This window comes from Myxine glutinosa, chromosome 8 (genome assembly GCF_964187855.1).
Source record: "Myxine glutinosa chromosome 8, kmMyxGlut1.1, whole genome shotgun sequence".
Lineage (NCBI taxonomy): Eukaryota > Metazoa > Chordata > Myxini > Myxiniformes > Myxinidae > Myxine > Myxine glutinosa.
Window position 1 is genome coordinate 28,148,441 of NC_136268.1, and position 12,786 is coordinate 28,161,226.

The window sequence follows — 12,786 nt, forward strand, 5'->3', positions numbered from 1 at the left end:
CCAAGACTAGATTGCATCTTTCCACCAGGATATTGACTTTGAGGACTGAGCAGACTTGTGTTTGGAAGGATACCTGAAATATATTATGGACCTGCTTTCCCCCTCCTTCCCTTCATGAATGCAATACTCCCGGTCTGCACCCCCTAACATTGTCTTGTGTGATCACTCTCCCTCCTTGTGATTAGTTACTACTTCCGCTCAATGAGCTCGCAGCCCTCTTTGTTGTAAAGATTAAATCCATCCATCTAACTCCCCCACCCCCATCCCAACCCGACAATAAGCCGAGCAAGAAACCTGATGGAGTACAGGTGTGCATGTTCATTTTGAGCGCTGCAGTACAGGTGTGCATGCTCATATTCCCTCGGTTTGTGTTCTGTTGTATTTACAGATTGTAACTCACAATACAAGGCGGTTCCGCTTCGCTCTCCCTACTCCCGAGCATTGCCTGGGGTTTGCTGTTGGTGAGTTTTTCTCAAAACTGCTTTGTCCAACGTCTATTCGTTGCCCTTGTCCTTGTGTTACGCTTGATTGTTAATATCCTTGTCCGCCGTTCGAAGAAGCAATCTCGACCACACCGCCCTTCTCTAAATTGTGTACTTTGACCATTTTCATCGTTTGAGTTCTGTCATGTGATACGTGTATGTTCGGGTTATTTGCAAAATCGTTTCCTAATAAAGGCCTTTTATCTGCATTCCTCATTACTTTTTATTTTTTAAGAGATTTGGAATGCGTATCTTTAATTTTGTGAGCTGTCTTGCCATGACGGCCATTAAAAAAAACAAAACTATCATCCCCCTTTCCGTTTCTTTTGGAATCTACGTAATACTCCATGCCTCTTTTCACCAATCTTTCTAAGTCTGCAAAATACATTTGACACGTGAGACGCATGGAAGAGCCGATGCCCAAAAATAAAATAGATAATAAAATGGAAAGAGGAACTGGTGAACAAGCGAAGGGTAATTGGACGAACGAACAGACGTACAGATACAGGTAGGCACGTGCAGATTTTCTTTCGACGGGAAGGAGCCACAACGCCAATTGGTGCACACGCATGGAGACGAGTACGTGAGATCACACCAGACTTGACTTCAGATAAAGCGATTCAGCTACGGGGTAGTGATGTCACTTTGTGAGCACTCCTTGGTGCCAGCGACACCATCTGTAAAAATAAAAAATAAAAAATAAAAAAAAAACCTTTAGAGGCCATTTTTTCCCCGCAAGCGGGGGTTGGCCTTTTTCGGGAACCGTGGTTGTTGTTGTTTTTCGGTCCCCTTTTTGAAGCAATGTTTTACGGCCGGATGCCCTTCCTGACGCCAACCCTTTTTGCCGCCTTTAACGACAAACAGGGAATTACCAGTGAACTGGTACTCAATTAGCCGACCTCGGAAGGATGACAGGCTGAGTCAACCCCCCTGGTGTTAATTCAGCGATTGACCGGGATTCGAACCCAGGATCCTAGGATCCTAAGCCGGCACCCTAGCCGCTAGCCCAACACCAGGGACTGGCGACACCATCTGTATGATGCCTCTTATATTTTGAGACAATTAACGAACTTCATCCTCACCACGAGGTTTGTCCACCAAAGGTGGATGGAGGTTGTTTTCACCCCTGTCTGTCTGTCTGTCTTGTTACTTGGTCCAAAAATATTTTTTTTCCCAAGTATGTTGATCACTACGGTTTGTCTGTTCACTCACTTATACTTGCCTACACGTCACAATTTTAAACCAATCTTCACGAAACTTCACCAAATTGTAGAGTTCGTGGTTCGACAAAATCCTATATATTTTTTGAGGTCAAAAGGTCAACATAGGCCAAAGGGCAACCACTTTTTTCAAATTTCTAAAATCCTAAATGTCCATCCGATTGACTTGAAATCTGAGTATGATTTGCATATCAGCTTACTGAAACCAACCGCCAACTATTTTGAGGTCAACATAGGCCAAAAGGTCAGCATAGGCCAAAAGGTCAACTTTGGCCAAATTTCTAAAATTGTCAATTTTCATCAGATTAACTTGAACTCTGAAGACTATTTGCATATCAGGTCACTGAATTCAACCACTAATTATTTTTGAGGTCAAAAGGATGCCATTCTACTTTGTTCTGTTTTGCCAAGTGTCACACTACGAGTGATTTTTCATCTGTCTGTTTGTCTCTCCGTTTGTGAACAAAATATCTCAAAAAGTTGTGGATGGATTCGGATGAAATTTGGCAGAGATCTAGCGTATGTGACAAGGACAAAATGATTCGATTTTGGTGAAAATCTGGATTCGGATCCGGCTACTAGAATTTTTAAGTGATTTGTCACCATTGGTAGATAGGGCCAAAAACGATACATAGCAGGATATCTCAAAAAGTTGTGGATGGATTTGGACAAAACTTGGTGGACCGGTTAGGGGTCTGACAAGGACGATTCGATCCGATTTTGGTGAAGATCTGAATATGGATTCGGATATGAGAATTATTTAAGTGATTCTTCACCATTGGGAGATAGGGCCAAAAACGATACATAGCAGGATATCTCAAAAAGTTGTGGATGGATTTCGACGAAACTTGTTGGACAGGTAGTTTGTGTTACAAGGAAGAATCGATTCAATTTTGGTGAAGATCCGGATCCAGCTAGTCGAATTTTTTAAAGCGATTCTTCACCATTGAGTGATATGGCCAACCAGGTGGATGTATGCTCTCTAATGAGTGCTGTTCTAGATTTATCCTCAAATGCTAGGCCTCAAGCAGGAAAGCAGCACATACCATTTTTTATGTCTTGGGCTAGGATAGGGTCGGAATCGAACCACCGCCCTACCAGTCTCAGCACGGATGCTCAAATAGTTTTGCCACCGAGTCTGGTTGTAGAAGGATGCCCCAGGTGAGCAGACACGGGGCACGTAAGCCAAAAGGAAAAGCTGACAAACAGGTTAACTGTGGAAGATTATTTTTCTGAATCAAATGTTGAGGTATGCCAACTAAGAATCTGAAGCACCATTTTGTGCATGAGCCCTTTTTATTATTTAGAGTAAGGCGGCACTCTCTCAAAGGTGATTTGGACATTGATATGTCTTGAGGCAGCAATTTAGCCTTTTGCTTCCATCATGCTTGTTTTCCACAGTGATTTTTCACAGGCCTCGTTACACGACACCGCAATATTGTCCAGTAATGAATAATGTACTGGTTATGAATGTAGTCGGTAACTACGCACCTCGGTATACCGGCAGATTGTGTGTCGTGGTTATGGGAATTAAAGGGCAATTCTATTTGCACACATTTTCGTACTTTGTGAAGCTGCTGCGCACTCTGTCAGTTGGAATTATTTGCAATTTGAAAGGTGATGTGTCATTGCGTTCATCACTGTCTTTGCAGCATCACCTCAACTAACTTTTATTGTGGGTAACATTCGTGGTAATTGACATACACCAATCACTCTGCCACTGAGTATCCCTTTAGTTTGGCCGTTATTGTGACCAAGGTGTGATATGCCCTGTGCTGTGTTCAGGACAACACATTTACCTTTCCGCCAAGATTGACGGAAGTTTGGTGGTTCGCCCATACACGCCTGTGTCCAGCAACAACGACCTAGGCTACGTCGATTTGGTGATAAAGGCAAGTTGTTTCTGGAATTGTGTTGCTTCGGCTGCCACATGAGTTGCCATGATTTAAGATTCCATGAAATGCTTTTCAAGTGTTATAACATGTTTAATTTTTTTTTTTAAACAAAAACCTTCATCTGTGACAATATTTACTAAGATGCTTTTGAACTGTAGTTTGTGTGTGTTTGTGGGGTCTGTAGATATATAAGAAGGACGTGCATTCAAAGTTCCCAGGGGGAGGGAAAATGTCACAATACCTGGACAACTTGAGGAATGGTGACACGATTGACTTCAAGGGCCCTGGTGGCAGGCTTCTTTACCAGGGAAAAGGTGAGTGTGATTATGGCAGCTCTCTCGACAGATATCCCTTGGTTTCTTTCACTGTCCATCTAAATCTTAGGATGTACTTCCTCTGTACCAAAGCGTTGCCTTACCCCATCAATAATCACTAGCAGAGTATCGGCTCAATGGGCACTTCCAAGCGTGCAACACGGTATTCTACTATACCCCTTTATTTGGGCTGCATATAGGCAACAGGCCGCCTATTTCACTGTCTAAAAAAATTTATTTTTCAAAACCTGATTGGAATCGAGCGAAATTTGCAAAATCACAACTTCCGGGTATCCTCACTAATCCCTGTAAGTTTCAGCTTCCTTGGTCAAATGCTTTCAGAGGAGTAGGTGATGATGCATTTACACACGTACACCATAGGCCCATTATAGCATTGTTGAATGGCCAAATTACAATGATGGAATGGGCTCTGATTAATCAGTTACCACCTGCCCTGCAGTCTTTCCTTTTTCCCCTGCCACCTCATTTTTCTTTCCCCTTTTCTCCTTTTTCTTGTCCTTTTTCTTGTTCTTTTCTCCTTTTTCTTGCCCTTTTCTCCTTTTTCTTGCCCTTTTTCTCCCTTTCCTTGCCCTTTTTCTCCTTTTTCTTGCCCCTTTTCTCCTTTTCTTGCCCCTTTTCTTGCCCTTTTCTCCTTTTTCTTGCCCTTTTTCTCCTTTTTCTTGCCCCTTTTCTCCTTTTCCTTGCTCTTTTTCTCCTTTTTCTTGCCCCTTTTCTCCTTTTCTTGCCCCTTTTCTCCTTTTTCTTGCCCTTTTCTCCTTTTTCTTGCCCTTTTTCTCCTTTTCCTTGCCCTTTTTCTCCTTTTTCTTGCCCCTTTTCTCCTTTTCTTGCCCTTTTTCTCACCCTTTGGTTTTTGCACAATTATCAATATTGTAGAGAATATTAAAAAAAAATAACCACCTTTAGAGGCCATTTTTCCCCGCAAAGCGGGGGTTGGCCTTTTTCGGGAACCGTGGTTGTTGTTGTTTTTCGGTCCCCTTTTTGAAGCAATGTTTTACGGCCGGATGCCCTTCCTGACGCCAACCCTTTTTGCCGCCTTTAACGACAAACAGGGAATTACCAGTGAACTGGTACTCAATTAGCCGACCTCGGAAGGATGACAGGCTGAGTCAACCCCCCTGGTGTTAATTCAGCGATTGACCTGGGATTCGAACTTTCGAACGATTCAGCGAGCGATTAATTCGAATTTTTTATTCGATTCGATTTTGATTCGAATTTCGAATTCGATTCGAACGATTCGAACCCAGGATCCTAGGATCCTAAGCCGGCACTCTAGCCGCTAGCCCAACACCAGGAGAGAATGTTGATCAAAAATTCTTAAATACAGTCCTTGTATATTGTTAAAATGTCAGTTTGGAAAAAAACGCTTTCTTGGTGTATACATCGAGGTTTTGAGGAAATATGACCTAGAAATTGCTTGTGGATGTGAACAATGTTGAACTATAAAACCAGAGGTGTGTGAGTTGCCCTTTTAGATATTTCCCTGAGGTTTCCCATCGAGTTGTTGATGACTAGTCGATGCTACCACTCTGTGCAGGCAGAATTTCCATCAGCTCGGACAAAACATCTGCACCAAAGACCGTAAAGGTGTCTCGTCTGGGACTCATCGCCGGTGGGACCGGTCAGTATTGTTCTTCTTGCACCTCATCATCGCCCTCCTTTTGCTGTTTCTGCTACTGCTTCTGACAGAATATTTGCCTAAAGAAATAACGTTTGCTTTTTCAGGGATCACTCCTATGCTCCAGCTCATCAAACGTATTACTATGGATCATGATGACCATACAAGCTGCCACCTCATCTTTGCTAACGAGGTGATGTTGTTTACGATGGCATCTGGCAACCTTGATGTCGTACATCTGTGGTCTCTTCGCTTGATGTGGAATCACATGGTCTCTTCACGAATGCAGGATACATGAAAAATTATTTTCTCGATTCTAAGTGTGTGGGCTGACTTGATAGCTTAGACTTTAGAGGTATGCATACATTCAAGCTGTCTAGGCTGGTTTCAAATCTCAACGCAGCTATAAACTGTTTGATTGGTGTTTCACAGGCAGGGTAAGGCATCCCTTGGATGGACACGCTACGTTAAAGATCCATGGTATCTTTCGCAGAGTTGGCAAATTGTATCCGGCACCCTGAGAAATTTGCGAATAGCTATCCCCGTCCCAAGAACGAGGGGTCTCGACCAATTCTGTGTACTTGTACTTGTCCAACAGTCAATTCAATTGTTCAACCCCACAGCTGTGAGACAATATGGATGGATGGGTATGAGTGTACACCAAAATATCAGAACTTTTCTGCCCACCCTATCCTCTCCCTGTCTGCTCCTTTTATTCCCATTTCCAGCTCCTTTATTCCTCCGCCGACAGTCGCCAGAGGCATTTTGTTTTCAGGTTGTCCGTCCAGCTGGCCGTCCGTGATGGGTTTTCTTTGCCGTGATTACTTAAGAACAGCTGAAGGGATCCAAGTCGAACTTGATACAAGTAAGTATAATGATGTAAAGATAAACTGATTAAACTAGAACGGCACTCAGTATAGAGCATACCTCTCCAGGTGAACAGTTTACGTTTTGCATCCCAGAGTAGACCAGAAAATACAGAATCACATATAATCAAAATCATCCATCCACAACATTTTGAGATATCCTGCTATATATCGTTTATAGCCCCATCTCCAAATGGTGAAGAATCACTTAAATTAGCCAGATCCGGATCTTCACCAACATTGAATCGATTCGTCCTTGTCACACACACACACAACCTGTCCACCAAGTTTCATCCAAATCCGTCGATAACATTTTGGGATATCCTGCTATATGTTGGTTTTAGCCCCATCACCCAATGGTGAAGAATCACATCAATATTTAAATAATTCTCATATCCGAATCCATATTCAGATATTCACCAAATTCGAATCGTCCTTGTCACACACCCAACCTGTCCACCAAGTTTCGTCCAAATCCGTCCACAACTTTTTGAGATATCCTGCTTTGTATCGTTTTTGGCCCTATCTCTCAATGGTGAAGAATCACTTTTAAAAATTCTGCGAGCCAGATACGGATCCAGATCTTCACCAAAATCTAATCATTACATCCTTGTCACATACGCTACCACGAGCAGCCGTACAATGGCCAACGAGTTTTGGAAAGCCTTGGTTACAAAAGGCATTTAATTCTTCCATCCGGTCACTCCGATGCTTTTAATTGCTCTTTTTTTACCGATTATTGGCTGTTTCATATTTCCTTTGATAATCTCTCTATAATTCCAGTAATCTCTGTGTGTCTGTCTGTATGCGACCGCTGTTTCTCGACAACTACCGGTCCGATATACTTGAAACTTGCCAGGTATATTGCTGGGGACCCGAGGATGTGCCTTTTCAAGGTTTGAAATTAATCGGACAAGTGGTTCCCAAGGTATGGTCACCGTACTCGCAAGCCGTTCGCTTTGGCTTTGCGAATGGACCAAACCATTTCATGTAAATAGAGGGGGGGGGGGGGTTCTGTGGTCGTTACTGCCACGTGGTTTCAAAGTTTTTTTTTGTTGTTGTTGTTTGCACGCACGTACGGGCAAGCACGTACGTGCGGGCACGCCCTAGAATATTAATAATAATACATAATTTAAAAAAATTATGTTTCAGACCGAGAAGGATATTGTGCTGCGTGGTGAGTTGGAGGACTTGCAGAGTCGCTTTCCCACCAAGTTGAAGATCTGGTACACGCTGAGTAATCCTCCAAAGGGTTAGTTCCTGTTCTGTGCTATACCCAATCCCATGCTCTCCCTCGTGACTGTTGGGTCTTTTTTTTTTTTTTTGCCTTGTGCCACTGCTTGCCATGTTCCCTTCGGACGCTTTTCCCTTTGCACGTATGCGTTAATATCCGACCTTGCATGACTATCCTTGTCTACAATGCAAATGTTCATAAGTACCAGACTCAGACAGTGTGGTGAGTGTGACTAGAGTGAGTGACAGGTTGATGATGGCGAAAATGATGATTGGAAAGCTCTTGGTGAACGTCATCTCGGGATATGCTCCGCAGGTTGGTCGGAGCGATGAAGAGAAGGACAAGTTCTGGTGTGCGATAGAGAAGCTGATGGAAAACGTGAAAGATAAGGAAGTTGTTGTTGTCGGAGGACACCGAAATGGACATGTGGGAAAGAGTATGGACGGTTTTGAAGGAGTTCATGGGGGTTACAGATATGGTGTGAGAAATGGAGAAGGTGAAAGGATTTTGGAGTTTGCTGATGGAGCTGGTTTGTTGATTTGTAATACTCAGTTCCAGAAAGGGGATAATAAGCTTGTTACATACACATCAGGTGGGTCGACGACAACCGTTGACTACCTGATGGTGCATAGTCGAGATAGGGGGCACCTCCGGGACACAAAGGTGATCCCGGGGGAGGAGGCTGTTTCACAGCACCACTTGGTTGTCTGCGACCATAAGGGTGAAAGGTGCGAGGAGAGCTCGGCGGGTGAAGTACCAACCGAGAATGAAGGTGTGGAGGTTGAAAGAGGTGACAGTAAGGGAGGCATTAAAAGAGAGGCTGAGTAGGGTAGAGGATGGTATGGTTGAGCTTGAACGTGGTTGGATGTCAATGAAAGATACTCTGTTGGGAGCCGTTGGTGAGGTATGTGGATGGACAAAAGGACCACTGAGGCACTCGGAAACATGGTGGTGGGTTGATGAAGTTGGAAAGAGGATTGACGAGAAGAGGAAGAAGTTCAAGGAGTGGCAGAAGGCGAAGGGTACGGGAGCAGAAAAAGCAGAGCATGAAAGTTATAAGGCAGCCAAGAAGGCTGCAAAGAAAGAGGTAGCAAAGGCGCAGGAGGCATGTAGGAAAATGTTCGGAGAACGCTTGGATTTGGAAGAAGGTCAGAGAGCGGTATTCAGGATTGCAAAGCAGATAGCGAAAGAGAGGTGTGATGTGATGGGGGTGAGTTGCTTGAAGGATGAAGTGGGACAAATCGTTGTGGACCCAGATGGAATTAAAAGAAGATGGAAAAGATATATGGAAGTGCTGTTGAATACAGAGAATGAATGGGATGGCAACATGGAGAGTAACCCAGTTTTAGGACCGGCAGAGAAGATAACCGAGAAGGAAGTTGAGGAAGCGATAAAAGCAATGAAGAGTAGAAAAGCGGGAGGGCCGACGGGAGTTGTGGGAGATATGTTGAAGGCAGCAGGAAGTTGGGGTGTGAAGAGAATGACAGAGATCTGTCATCTGGTGGTGAAAGAAGGCCGCATTCCAGTGGATTGGGAACTGAGTACCCTCGTCCCTCTATACAAGGGGAAAGGTGACCCTCTGGAGTGTGGCTCGTACCGAGCGATAAAGTTATTGGAGCATGGAATGAAGGTATTGGAAAGGGTGTTTGAGAGGAGGATAAGGAAGAAGGTGAAGATCGACGAAATGCAGTTTGGATTTATGCCAGGAAGAGGAACGACAGACGTGCTCTTTATTGTGAGGCAGTTGCAGGAGAAGTACATGGAGAAGGGGAAGAAGTTGTTTCTTGGGTTTGTTGATTTGGAGAAAGCATTTGATAGGGTTCCACGCGAAGTATTGACATGGGCTTTGAGGAAGTTAGAAGTGGAGGAATGGTTGATCAGAGTAGTGATGGCAATGTACAAAAGAGCGCGCACAGCTGTAAGGACGAAGGACGGGAACAGTGGTGAGTTTGAGATGAAGGTGGGAGTGCATCAGGGGTCGGTACTAAGTCCACTACTATTTGTTGCTGTGATGGAGGTGCTGGCTCAGAACGTAAAGGAGGGTTTACCGTGGGAGTTGTTGTATGCAGATGATCTGGTGTTTATTGCGGAAAGTATGGATGGACTGAAGGAAAAGATGAACAAGTGGAAGGAATGTATTGAGACAAAAGGTCTGAAGGTGAATATAGGAAAGACAAAGGTGATGGCAAGTGGTAAAGCATGTGGTGAGGTGGAAGGAACTGGGAAATGGCCATGTGCTGTGTGCAGGAAGGGTGTCGGAGTGAACTCCATTCAAAGTGCAATGTGCGCTGAGTGGGTTCATCAAAAATGTAGTGGTCTGAGAGGGTCATTAACCAGTGTGGCAGCTACATTCAAATGTAAGGTGTGCACAGAGGGAGCTGCAGATGGAGGAAATGTTGAGTTGGATCTTGGAGACGGCGTGAAGCTGGAAGGTGTGAAAACATTTTGCTACCTCGGAGACATGCTGAATGGAGAAGGTGGATCAGACTCGGCAACGGTTGCTGGAGTGAGATGTGCATGGAAGAAGTTTCGGGAACTGAGTGGTGTGCTGATGAGGAGGGGAGTGTTGTTGAAACTGAAGGGAAAGGTGTATGCTGCATGTGTGAGAAGTGTTATGATTTATGGGAGCGAGACATGGGTCATGAATGTAGCGCAGCAACGAAGGCTGGAAAGAGTGGAAATGCGAATGGTTCGGTGGATGTGCGGAGTATCGTTGAGAGAGAGGAAGACAAATGATGAATTGCGAAAGATGATGGGAATAGAGCCTGTGATTGATGCTGTGAAGAGGAACAGGTTGAGATGGTTTGGTCGTGTGTTGAGGAATGATGAAAGTGACTGGTTGAGAAGACTGATGGAAATGAATGTAGAAGGAAGTAGAGGACGGGGAAGACCGAGAAAGACTTGGCTAAAGATGGTGGAAGAAGAAATGCGGGCAAGGGGGTTAACAAGGAGAGATGCAGAAAATAGGGCAAAATGGAGAGGATTGTCATGGGGACCGCAAGGCTAACCCTCCAGCAGGGAAATGGCCTTAAAATGCATGTTGTTGTTGACCTTGCATGTTGAAAATCTTGCATGCACAGCTCGTTTCAAATCCCCCCACAACATCTCGATGGGATTTAGATCCGGGCTTTGACTTGGCCATTCCAGAACCCTCCATTTGTTTCTTTTCAGCCATTCCTTGGTGGATTTACTGGTTTATTTCGGGTCATTGTCATGTTGCAAGGTCCACCTTCGGTTGAGCTTCAACTTTCCGACAGATGGCCTCATATTATCCTCAAGCACCCTCTGGTACAATGAAGAATTCATAGTGGATTCTATGATAGTGAGCTGCCCAGGCCCTGATGCAGCAAAGCTGCCCCAAACCATAATATTTCCACCACCATGCTTTACAGTTGGTATCAGGTTCTTGTGGTCAAATGCTGTCTTTGGTTTTTGCCAAACATGTCTTCTGGTACTGTGGCCAAATAGCTCTACCTTTGACTCATCTGTCCAGAGCACATTGTTCCAGAAGTGCTGGTCTTTGCCGAGGTGTTCATTTGCAAACTTTAGTCTTGCCCTGATGTTCTTTCTGGACAACAAAGGTTTCCTCCTGGCACACCTATGTAGATCAAATTTGTGCAGCCTCTTTCTTATGGTAGACTCGTGCACTTTGACATCAACAGTGGCAAGAGCTACCTGGAGGTCGCGTGATGACATTCTGGGGTTCTTCGAGACTTCTTTCAGCATCTTGCGGTCTGCTCTCGGGCTGAACTTGCTGGGGCGGCCTGGCCTGACCAAGTTGGCAGTTGTTTGGAATCTTCTCCACTTGTAGATGATCTTCTGGACAGTCGAATGATTGATTTCAAATTGTTTGGAGATCTTTTTAAATCCCTCCCAGACTCGTAGGCATCTATAACCTTCTTTCTGAAGGCCTCAGAGAGCTCTTTTGATCTAGGCATGGTGACGCCACACACTTCAACAACAAAGAGCAAACCAAACTAAATGTCTGAGGTTTAAATAAGACAGATTCCTCCAAGATCCTCTCCAACAATGTTCTAATCATTTGCACCTGAGCTGGTTCACCTGATTCTATTTTTAGGTATTTGAAGTAGTGATAAATGTAGGGGAGTACTTACTTTTTCCACATGCGAAATTTGCATTTATGTTTATTTAAATTATACAATGGACTACAAAATGTAAATGTTTCATGATATTTGTTGTATTATATCACCTTTATCTGTCAATATTGTTGAAATGAAGATCAAATAGCTGTATGTTGAAATATGTTGAAAAAGTCAAAACTTTACATGGGGTGTACTTACTTTTTCACGTGACTGTACATAGATCATGCCATATGGGGGTGGGGGTTTGGCTGATGATCTGAACCTGGGTACCCCCCAGAACATGTGCAAAATTTGGTGGAAATTGGCCCAGCTGTTTTTCTTCTATGATTTCCAGACCTATACAGACAGAATTTCCTTGTGGGTGATGGGGGAGCTTAAAACCTTGCCCAGATCCTAAAGTACCTCCACCCAAAATGTGGGCCTCTCGGTGCTGCGGTTCAGCTGTGAAAGACTAACAAACACTCGAAAACAAACACTCTGAAAAAAAGAAGCATCACAGATTTTCCTTACCACGATAACTTGTGAACCGCTTCAGGGATTTTGACCAAACATGGTACAAGTATGCACTATATATAATAAAGGAAAAGATTAGAAGAAGAAGATGGCCACTCATTTTGCATCTTCAGATGCATGGAACTGCTGAAGCAGTTTCCTCAGCTATTGGGCACAATCTTGGACTGGTCGCCACTCCGACGCAGGATACCTTAACCGTTAAGCCAACACCAGGTTAAGGGAAAGATTAACTGATCAGATTTTGAGTTTAAAAGGTCAAAAGTCTAAGATCATGTGATGTTTAATTGAAACTCTTTGTTTCCGCCATGACTTGTGAACCACTAAAATAATTTCAACCATACTTTGTGCAAGTACGAAGATAAACATTTGGGGTACAATGGGTCATATATCATGTGCCCTTTGACCATCATGATGCAGACCATAATGAGTTTGAAGCATGTGATCTATCTTCTACCTCTCTCTGTCTCTGTCTCTGTCCCTCTGTCTCTGTCCCTCTGTCTCTATCCCTCTCTCTGTGCCTCTG

At 44.0% G+C, this 12,786-nt stretch overlaps 1 protein-coding gene across 2 annotated transcripts in view; it reads left to right on the plus strand.

Annotated features, from left to right (window-relative positions):
* LOC137432330 (NADH-cytochrome b5 reductase 3) overlaps positions 1-12,786 on the plus strand; it is a 43,032-nt gene that overhangs the window by 28,136 nt on the left and 2,110 nt on the right. For both annotated transcript variants that reach the window (XM_068124165.2, XM_078783097.1), the window contains exons 3-8: positions 389-461; positions 3,488-3,594; positions 3,782-3,911; positions 5,467-5,550; positions 5,655-5,740; positions 7,566-7,665. In XM_068124165.2, coding sequence (XP_067980266.2) covers positions 389-461; positions 3,488-3,594; positions 3,782-3,911; positions 5,467-5,550; positions 5,655-5,740; positions 7,566-7,665 — 580 coding nt within the window. The remainder of the gene's footprint in view (positions 1-388; positions 462-3,487; positions 3,595-3,781; positions 3,912-5,466; positions 5,551-5,654; positions 5,741-7,565; positions 7,666-12,786) is intronic.